Below are 10,548 nucleotides of genomic sequence, written 5' to 3' on the forward strand. Positions count from 1 at the left end.
GATGATGCTAATGTTGATGCTGATGTTGATGCTGACTTTGACTTTGTTGCTCATGATGACCACTTCTCTAGTATGATCTACCTCTACCTCTACCTCTACCTCTACTTTTGTCTCAAGCTATGAATGCCTAATCATTAGAATGACCTTTTTGTGCTTGAATGGCTTGCATCCTGAGTTCTTCACCAAGTAGGACTGACTGAAGTTCTTCCAATGTTGGAATTTGTTGTTGAATGGCAATATTATCGACTAGATTCTCGTATCCCTCTCCTAGTCCATTTAGGATTACTTGAACCATTTTTGTGGGGTTCATAGTCTCTCCTGCTACTGCAAGTTGATTGTTGTAGTCTTTTATTTGGAGTACATAAGCATGACCGGTTTCACTGCTGTTGCGGAAACTCTGGTTGATCTGGTTTCTCAGTGTGAGAATCCTGGATGTGTTCTTGGACTCGTAGAGAGCTGCGAACATATCCCATGCCTCTTTCAATGTCTTGACTGTGTTGAGCTGTCCTAGCATGACATCTTGCACATTCTGCTTAATTAGATGATAGGCATACTTGTCTTTCTATTCCCATTCTGCCTGAGCTCGGGCAATGCCAGGATCTACTACTGGTTCAAAAATTGCTTGTGTAGCTATTGATCCCATTGTAGATCCCATTGCTGGTGCTGTGACAATAGGTGTAGAGCTACCATTGGTTGGATTGTCCAATGGTCTAGGTGTGAAGTACAAGAATGGTCTCCATTCGGTATTTTCATGTACCGTAATTGGAGTTGTCTAACTTAGCAGATGCCTCCAGATTGAGGTTGCTAGTCATAGACATGGTGCAAGAAATGTACTCAAAAGTGTTGTGAAAATCTTTGTATGAATCAACTGCAAATACACTGATTGTGCCAAGTGAAATCTCTAAACCATCAGTAAAGATAAAACTGCAATATATAAAATCTGATTTGTATTACAAGGCTTGTGGCAATGATGCTGGGAATAGCCAAGAGGCTTTACAAGGCTGAAATGATGTGCACAATGCTATGAAATAGTCGTGTAGGCTTTACAATGGTGGCATGTGTGTGTGAAATCAAATGCTATCTACCCACTAAAACAATCTGCAATGCCTCTGTACACTCTGAAGTCAGCTCACTGAACTGATGATCATCAAGTTTCAGGTAATGTGATGATGTGAAACCGTATGTGAGCATATGGACTGACTCCGAGTAGGTACTAGTCGAGAATTTTGAGCATGGCTTATATTGGCAACTTGGGGAAATTCAAAGCGTCCCCTCTATGGCGATCTAGTCTACTCTTATCTAGATCTATACCAATCGTTGATCGAAGAAAGAACAACAAATAATTCCTTTTCTTTTGTTCTTATTAAGTGTTGGGCGTACCATTTTGATTTTCATATTTAGTTGGAGGCCTTAATACTTTGTTTTGTATCATTGTGTTCTCATTATAGAGAGAGGGAGAGAGAGAGAAAGAGATGTATGTAATGCTACCGGGATTCAATTTGAAAAATTTTTTAAAGCATTCTAATATTGCGATTTATAAATAAAACATAAAACCTTATTCATATGATCCCAATTCCCAGCATGAGATCTGATGAAGGTGGATCGCTTACCCATCGCGTAAATGCATGTTAGTCATTGCCACTCCAAGAACTGAAGATTGCATGTCAAGATTACTTGTCCCATCACCTATCACAGCTGAGGGCCTATCTCAATGGAGCTTCACAGATTCCCAAGCGTGGCGCCATGGTGTAGTGGATTTCAATCACACTTCTTTTGTTATTCATCTAGTCCTTTTTTTGAATATGTATAACAAGATTTAATAAACTACTTAATCTTACACATCCCACATACTAATTTTTCCTAAGTTTTTACATAGACATTTCAAATATTTGTAATCTAATATGCTATGTAGAATTTTTAGTTCTCCCCAATTTTCAAATTCCCCTCACCTAAAGTATTAAATTTTCATAGTCTTTGCATTTAATCATAAAATATATTTATAAATTGAAAAGAATTTTGTTTAAAGTATGAATTGCCTTTCAACATGTCTATCAAAAATTCATTTTCATCTCATGAAGAATCATGCCTTTATGGTTGGGGATAAGAAATCTTCCTTGGAAAGACCAAGGCGAGTATATTAATTCTTGGTAAGGAAGCGATGGAGCACATAGAGACACCTACACCATGAAGTTTACACCCGAAGATATCGAATGCCACTTGGGCTCCACTTAATTCTTCCTCTTAGACTTTTAATATTTTTCATCCGTGCCCAGGCGAAGAGGAGGAAAGTTGAAGAAGATTCCAACGTGCATGATGAAGAGGAAACAAAATGGGCAAAGAATTCAAGCCTCAAGGGAGAAGGTAACTTGAAAACTCCATCATCTTGAGCCCATCCTCCTGCATGAAGTCCAGGTATGAAGACACGGAGACAGCAAAGAAATGGTCATCTTCACAAGAACAATCTGGGTAGTTCACACTTGTCTCTCTATGCTTCTCAAGCATGCGAGAATCATGGTAGCTTAGAATTTGCGAACCCATCTCGCTGTTGCAGATCATGGTAGCTTTGAATTTGTGAACCCATCTTGCTGTTGCAGCCTGCAAGCGAACCTTCAAGCGTCCTTCGTCCTCTCCTTCATGCTCCTCGACCTCTCATCACTCCGGCTGCTTCTCCCCGCAGGAAAAGAATCGTCAAAATCGCTGTCTATGGTTTCCTCGTCCGACGACCTATCCACGCTCCTGCTTCTTGAATTGGCCTCTTTTAGCCGAGACTCCACCTTTGCCAAATACGTCTCCACATCGACGTTCACCTGATTGCCCTTGTGCATCATCTCCTGCGTACCCATTGACTCTGGCACAATCGGAGTCCTTGCAACATGTTGTAAGCTATCCCACTGCACTCCCTTGAAGAAGACGTGTTCCTTTAGCTCGACCGCTCCTCTTGAAAACCCAAGCCTCCTGCTGGGCTCTTTTGCCAGCAATTTCCGAATCAAATCCTGAAGAGGACTCCAGGGCCCCGAAAGGACTGGTTCCGTGTGCAAGATGTTGGAGAAAGTTGTCTTCCTATTTAAACCTTTGAACGGCGATTTGCCGTACAACAACTCGTATAGAAGAATTCCAAGAGACCACCAGTCCACTGCAAAATCATGACCTGTACCTAGCAAAATTTCTGGCGCTACGTATTCCTCAGTACCAACGAAATACTTCGCAGTTCCACCAATCGGAGCAGTCTTGTTTCCATCCTTTGCGCCATGCGTAGAGAAGCCTAGAGAAGGCAATGTTCCAGTCTGGTCCTTCATTGCTCGCGCATTTCGTGAATGAGCAATGGCAAACGGCATGCAGGAGATTGCGGCAGCTTCTGGTGCAAACTTTTCACCGAAGCAGGATAGCAGAAGACTCGGCCTGTGGCTGTGCTTAACGACCTCATGGCTTGCTTCTGCAGGCAATTCCGCATGGGTCCTCGTTTGTGGCGATCTCCTTAGAGACAAGTCAAAATCTGTCAGCACAACATGACCGCTATCAGAGATCAAGACATTCTCAGGCTTGAGATCTCTGTAGACGATTCCCAGTCCGTGGAGGTATTCCAAAGCCAATACCAATTCCGCTCCATAAAACCTGAGAAGGAAGCCGCCATCGTGATACAAAATCAGAAATTTAAAGGTGGACCGACACGGCTTGCAGGGAAAAGTCAGGTGATGAAAGATTGATCAAGGGCGTGATCGATGCTTACCTGATAGCTGCTTCTGAGAATCTCTTCTCTGGCTGTCTGTATCTAAGGATATTCAAATCGCCTCCGGAGCAGTAATCCAAAACCAGAAATTTGTAACTAGTAGACTCAAAATGAGAATGCAGTGTCGGCAGGAAGGGATGTTGCAAGTTCTCAAGAACGTGGATTTCGTTCTCAGCTCTGCGAAGCGAACTACGCCTCAGCATAACTTCCTTGCTCATTGCTTTGAGGGCGAAAGGGCTCTTGGAGTCTCGATGAACAGCTAGGAGGACAGTCCCCATGGATCCTTGACCCAAAGTTTTGATGGGGACGAAGTCATCGGCACAAAGGTCCTCCAAAATGAGGAGGCGTTTTGGAGACTCAATAGTCTTAGGCAGTTTCTCCGCAGTATCAGATGTTCGAGCGTGCGGATCGAACTGGGGAGTCATTTCTGCGGGAGCCATTCTCAAGGGCGGAGGAGTCGGAGGACTCTAGTATTGAACGAACGGCTTACATCTGCTAGATGGAGCGGCGTGCGAGAGATGGACTGCAAACCCGAAATGCATCTAGCGAGGAGAAAGAGCTTAAGAAGAGGGGGTTCAAATACCAGCGATCCGCATTACGAGGAAGGGAGGACGGGGAAGGGGGCAGGAAAGGCAAAGGGCGCACAGATAGAGAAGGGCCGTGGGGAAACAGAAGCATTGGGCGAATGGGAAGCCGGTGTAGGAAGGGAGGCAGGGAGGGTGAGCCTTGTCCAAGTTGCTAAATGGGTGCTTGGGAAGGGAAGCAATGGAGGAAATTCACAAGCATAGGGAGGATGGAGGGCTGAGAGGATGGATCGGAGCTGCAAAAATTTGTGTAACAAAATGCCAACAACGAGATTGACTTGTGCGTATGCAGCAGAAATTATTGCAGAAAGGAGGAGGGTGGTCGTCCGTGGACGTGGTGGTGGAGATACAACAACGTGCCACCCAAGGCGCCGCAACAAAGGACTGATCGTTTGACGTATCATCTACGTACGTAGATAATATAACTGCAACAGAAGACAAAATAAGTGCGGTTCAACTTCGAAGCTTCGATGCGTGGTTGACAAGAGTGAATATAATCGATTCTCTCTGCTGCAAGTCACGTAAAAGTGTAGATGCTGAGAACGATGATCTACCAGCCCGAAGCTTCTTTTCCGACCTTACCAGCTGCATGAAGACGTTAATTACAGCTTAAAATTCACGAAGTTTGTAGACAAATTGATCGCTACAAGTTAACGTTTCTTTTACCAGATCCATGAAGACTACAGCTTAAAATCCATGAAGATTGTTGCCAAATTGATCGCATACCAAATTCCCACCAGATCAGATCCACGAAGCCTGGATGCCACACGTTAGTTACAACTTAAAATTCATGAAGATTGTTGGCAAATTGGTCGCTAAAACTTTAGCATGAGTTACAACTCAAAATCTATGAAAATTTGTTGGCAAAATGATCGCGACAACTTCACCATATTAGCACAATAGAAGGCAGATTACCACAAATTATCAATATCACAACTTCAAATCTATGAAGGCTGTTGACAAATTGATCGCTACAACATTACCAGATTATCAGATTGCAGGATTCATCGACCTAAGTAAGGATCGCCGTGACTCTGACACTCCACACCACACAGAATCGACCTCTCCCCAAGCTTCACGTTCTACTAGTTGGATTCAACCGTGACTGCTTGCTTTTTCTTGCATTTTGTTTTCCTTCCACCCTTCCTTAGCTTATTACCCACCATGGCGACCGACATGACACCACCCTGCTTTCGTAGCACATGAGGTTGGCACCCCCCCCCAACCGCCCTTTCTACAACTCAAGGCAAAGGCAAGATTCCAAAATATGTGCACATAAACGACGTCCCATAGAGTGGGAGTGTGGAACATTTCGAAAAATCTCCCTCTCCAAGCGGGTCCCCAAATTGAAAAGTGCCAATCTCCTCCACAAAGGAGATTTACCCTCATTCTAAGGGTGGGTTGGGGCACCCCTCGCAATGCCTCTCACTTCAAATATAGGCAATTTAGTTGATGCATCCTCACTCTACGCTGTAAGAATTTCTACTCCATCGCAACCCTTAACAACATGCACAACTCCAATGCACTCAAATGCGGCCCACCTTTGCTATGATTAAACAAGGTCCAACTCTCAAGGGATGAAGCTTGGGAGAGAAGCCAAGTCATCTTAAGGTGAGTGGTTTGCAATGCTCAAAAGAAGCTACAAAATCTTTGCTATGAGATTGGAATCCTTACTACTAGAGATAGTGAGTAAAGACCATCAATCTCAGAGTATGTGCAAGCAAGGAAGGTCAATCTTAGACAATAGCATGAATGTGTGTTCTAACATGGACTATACATTGGAACAAGAGAAGCATCAAGCTATCTCTTGGCAATGTATTATTACTTTGCCACTAGGAGAGCAAGTTTTGGTTAATCCCAAATATTTATTAGAACAAGCCTAATTCATCGATAGTGAATTGTTCCCCCGATTTCTCACTAGTTTAGCTCCATGTATGTCATCTACCACACATAGACGGGACATGGCTCTCTTGCAAAATGAAGGTCCTCTCAATAATAAGGATCATTGTTCTCATAAGCATAGAGATTCTTACTAGAAGTAGGTGGGAAGGATCTTCCGATGGTGGAGGAGATTGAATCCACGTAGTGGGAGCGAGACAAGAAATGGGGGGCATGTGCTATTGGTTGAGGTTGGTAAAAAGAGAGCCAAAAGCTTTGCAATTCAATCCTTGATATTGTATTTGCAAGTAAGTATGATCATTGACATGCCTAAAGGAAAATATAAATTGTATCATGTCCTTTAAATTTGATTCTAATGGCACGATCGTAACTCTTCAAGTTTTTTGGCCTCTAGTGGGAGCCTCAAGGCCACTCACGCAAAAATTTTGTTTGCATAGGATTTGCACCTTAGTAGTTGATGAAGTTCCCACACCCTAAGAGGAAGTCAAAATTCCTCATGAGAGGACAAGCACTAGTTTTAAAATCCTCTTATGGCCTTCTACTCCAAGTAAGCTATATAATTAGGGAGAATGTCCTCAATCTCTAATGAAGCAACTTCTTTCCTAAATGAGGAACGGAAATAAGATCTAACAATTATATGTCAAAATGGAGGAGAGACCGTCCCATTTATCAATGTTTTTCATCTCATAGTGGCATCAAATTGCTAGGCTCAAGCACTTCAATCAATGGGGTTGGTCACGAAAATTGTGTGGTTTGAATGCATTTATTGCCCATTGGACTCTTCGCTACTTGATTCCTGGTGAAAATACATCTTCATAACTTTAAATGCAAATATGTGGCTTAGATAGCACTCCCGCTGCTTGTTTACAATATTACCTCAAGTAGCTATCCAAATGCTACTTTGCTCGTTTACTTTACACGCCACCTCAAGATGCATAGTTGTTTGCTTTTCTAAGATGAAGGTCTCCTCTTAGTCATTAAAGCATCAGAAGATTGTAAATTCCTTTTACATTTTGCTTATATAATAGTTTTAATAGTAGGAATACTATTGTAATTGGAGCAAATCCATGAGTGACATTACCAAAAGATAAAATAAAATGTGTAGTAAAGAGTCAAATGGTATGGCTTTACACATGCACCAATAAAATGAAGACATCAATTTGGCTTCACCCAACTTATTGAAGGTGACATTGCAAGACAATTGTGTAAGATCATTATTCCTAGCCCCCCATTGTTCCTATCGTGAAAGCACTCCCATGCTATTGAGAATGTTGAAACTGTAGCATTTGGATGCTACATTAGCTTTGCTGCAAGCACATCCCCGTGAAGGCTTGTGAGGTTAAAGACTACCGTAATGATGGCATGTCAGGGATTTTGGAGGTTCTCTCAACCAACAGAAAGGCCATCCAAGTCTCTGGACCAATCAGAGCACCTGGGCATTGCAATGCTAGGCTAGCAAAGCTTGAAATGGGGTTGCTGGGGCTAGCATTGCAAAGTTGAAAGAAAGCCAGCTCTGGCAGCCCAAGAGTCATGGGGCTGTGCAATCTGGCTGCAAGTAGGGCTGTCCCAGCCCTACTGGCCTGCGCGGGGAGGCCCTCTAACTCAATCTTGCTTGTGGAAGATGTAGTTGGAAGAGGGCATTCTACATGAACCCAATTGATCTCCTGAGAATTCTCGGTGCTGTGGGGATGCCCTCTTGGATAAGTGATCTTGCTTCAATCTGATTATGTAATGGGAACAATAAACATTCTAAACGTTGAAGGAGGCTGAAGGCGACACGAGAATAATTGTTGTTTATTCAATCGTACATGAACACTCTCGAGCTCCACAAATGGACGCCACGTTTCTTAAAGGATGGATTGCTGAAGAGGTTTCGGAGACTTTTACAATGGGAAAGATTATCAAGCTCATTTTCTGACCATTGAGAAGCTTGCAGGCCACGCCTTGCTATCATGGGTGTCTTGCTCTCTTTGAGCATCAGCCAATCTCTGTGTAAAGCTTGAAAGGTGAAGTGCAACCATCGTCTCTGTTCTTCTCTCGGGAAAGCACGCCATGAAAGCTGCAACACGATATTATTCTGCAATGCAATGCGGTCTCCACCTTTACTCCTCTCAGGAGTCACCGCCCACCTCGAGCGGCGGTTAATATGCCTGCCGTGCAGCGTTATGCGCGGCCATCGTCCCCCACTTTCTTCATTCATCGCTTTCGCCTTCGCATCACCTGAAAGGAGGGCCTCTACTCTGTAGAGCTACAGATCTTACTGCTTTGTAACGAACCTTGACTCCATCGAAAATTCCTACCACGCGCGCCTGGAAGCCAGTGGCCTCCACCAGACCACCACACGATTGCCGTTTGAAGTTTGAACTGTGCTTTGCCCCACACCTCACGGAGCACAGCACCATTCGTGCGCCTGGGAAAATAGAATTCAGTCCAAATTCAGGCCCTCGATTAGCTCGCTCAAATCTCTGATTTGCCTGTTGTTTCAGTGAAGTCGTTAGTGACCTACAAACACGGTTCGTCAACCGCCATGTTGTTTTATATCGTTTCACGTCAATTGTTGAGATTTCTGTTGCAAATTAATGCTAAGAATTTTTGGATCTCAGAAGCATATTGCAAGGATATGAGAGACAAAAAGGTCACCAAATGGCATGCCCAAATTTTGAAAAGCAAAAATCCTTTAAAAACAGTGCTTTGTAATATTACGAAAGAATCAATAAACCACCCCGGCCGTGTTTTTTCTTTACTAAATAATTTTGATTTTTAGGAGAATGTTGGGTCCCTATTGAGCATGCTTACAACTTTTAAATGAAGTATAATGCAGCCCACACATTAAACCCTTATAATTATGTCTTGGAAGCTTCTCATTCCCCTCCCCCCCTTCCATAATTTCTAGAAAACAAATCTACAACTTATTTCATAGATGTATTCTTGGTAACCCAAGCATATACTAGAAAAGCGCTTAAATCTCTGGATCTCATGATTCCTCAAATAGTTTAAACATAACTATTGATTTCTCTCAGATTTCTTTGCATAACATAAACACTGACTTTTAAGTATCAGATTTTCATGATCTTGACTCAAAAGGTTGAAGCTTAGGGTCAATGCACAATCGAGTGTAGCTAATCATGGAACTGTTTTAGGGGTAGTTCTGGGCTTGTTCTGGGGTGCAACACAATGCACTTATGGGTGAGATTTTGAATTTGGGGCGGACTCATGCTCTCGCCTGACGTAATGATTGCCGCACTAGCATAATAATGAGACGCAATCTATCAAAACTTGATGTTCCAAACACCATAGAGCTCGACATACGTCACCACATGAGTAGATCTGCCCTCCTCTACGCAATATATGTGTTGCATCTTTGTGCATTAGACTATTCAGAGTCTGTCCTGGCTACATTTGACTCAAGACATCTCACCACCTGTCATCTACCCATAGCTCAACACCTGTTATCTATTCGTAGGACTTTTGCCACAGCTCGCCACCTGTCATTTACACGCAGCTTCTCCATGCTAGTACAAGAAAAATTCACTTTATTAATCCGAACATGCAGATCCAGACTCGCAAAAATCCATGCTTAAAGCATGTGCGACCATCGTGCTAACAAGGTGGTGATGTTGGCTTGGAGCGACCACTGCACTGGTTCTTGGAGGTATGTGCTGGGTAATTACTCCATGATGTGCTCATGTGTGTCTAAATCCATTTTGAGGACACTCTTGCCCTTTTGTGATCTAGGCACAGCTTGTAATTGGAACTTAATAGCTCTGACTAGATGAGAGTACTCAAATGTTTGTAGACTCTTATGTAACAAAATGTAATGTGGTCTCTCTTGGATGTGTTCTTGTGCTAGATAGCTCCAACTACTACATCCCACATCTCATAGGTTATTCTCCAATGATCCTTAGATGCTTCCTCAAACTTGTGCTTGGGTTTGGTACAGTGCAACACAAAGTATGGGTCATCTTCCTCGTTCTTTCTAGAGTCAGCGATAACTGCAAAGTTATCCCCCTCTTTCAAATAGTCATTGAGGTCATCAAAACACTCTCGAAACTATGGTGAGTCATTGTTTGTCTCTCCATTTTTTGTCATTCCATCTTCACATTAAGAGAAAACTTGAACTAGCTCCCATCTTTTCATAGTTGCAATGTCCTCACAATTGTCATGATCCCCTATAATGCATGCACTACAAAAACAAGGAAGAATTTTTTTTAACCAAAAAAGAAAAGAACAAGAAAGTTTTCTTGTTTTGAGTAGGTGGTTGTTTGAAAAGCCCCATATGTAGTGCAAACTACAAGTTCCTTTAATGGCCTCACAATCTTGTATGCTTCTCCTTTTCAC

General features: G+C 42.8%; 1 protein-coding gene across 1 annotated transcript; it reads right to left on the minus strand.

Annotated features, from left to right (window-relative positions):
• Positions 1-2,134: 2,134 nt before the first annotated feature.
• On the minus strand, positions 2,135-4,564 carry LOC147887486 (serine/threonine-protein kinase UCNL-like). Its single transcript, XM_087394620.1, has 3 exons — positions 3,728-4,564; positions 2,608-3,612; positions 2,135-2,542 (listed from the first exon to the last, which is right to left on the minus strand). The coding sequence occupies exons 1-2, from the start codon at positions 4,165-4,167 to the stop codon at positions 2,610-2,612; spliced, it is 1,443 nt and encodes a 480-aa protein (XP_087250746.1). The 5' UTR covers positions 4,168-4,564; the 3' UTR covers positions 2,135-2,542; positions 2,608-2,609.
• Between the last annotated feature and the right edge of the window lie 5,984 nt (positions 4,565-10,548).

The sequence above is a fragment of the Dipteris shenzhenensis genome, chromosome 23 (genome assembly GCF_047967505.1).
Source record: "Dipteris shenzhenensis isolate YYH24624 ecotype China chromosome 23, Dip_SZ_1.0, whole genome shotgun sequence".
In the NCBI taxonomy this organism is placed as follows: Eukaryota; Viridiplantae; Streptophyta; class Polypodiopsida; order Gleicheniales; family Dipteridaceae; genus Dipteris; species Dipteris shenzhenensis.

Coding starts and splice junctions, on each gene's coding strand:
- LOC147887486 (XM_087394620.1), bottom strand. CDS start 4,167: ATGGCTCCCGCAGAAATGACTCCCCAGTTCGATCCGCACGCTCGAACA. Junction 3,613..3,727: donor TTCTCAGAAGCAGCTATCAG/GTAAGCATCGAT, acceptor CTTCCTTCTCAG/GTTTTATGGAGCGGAATTGG.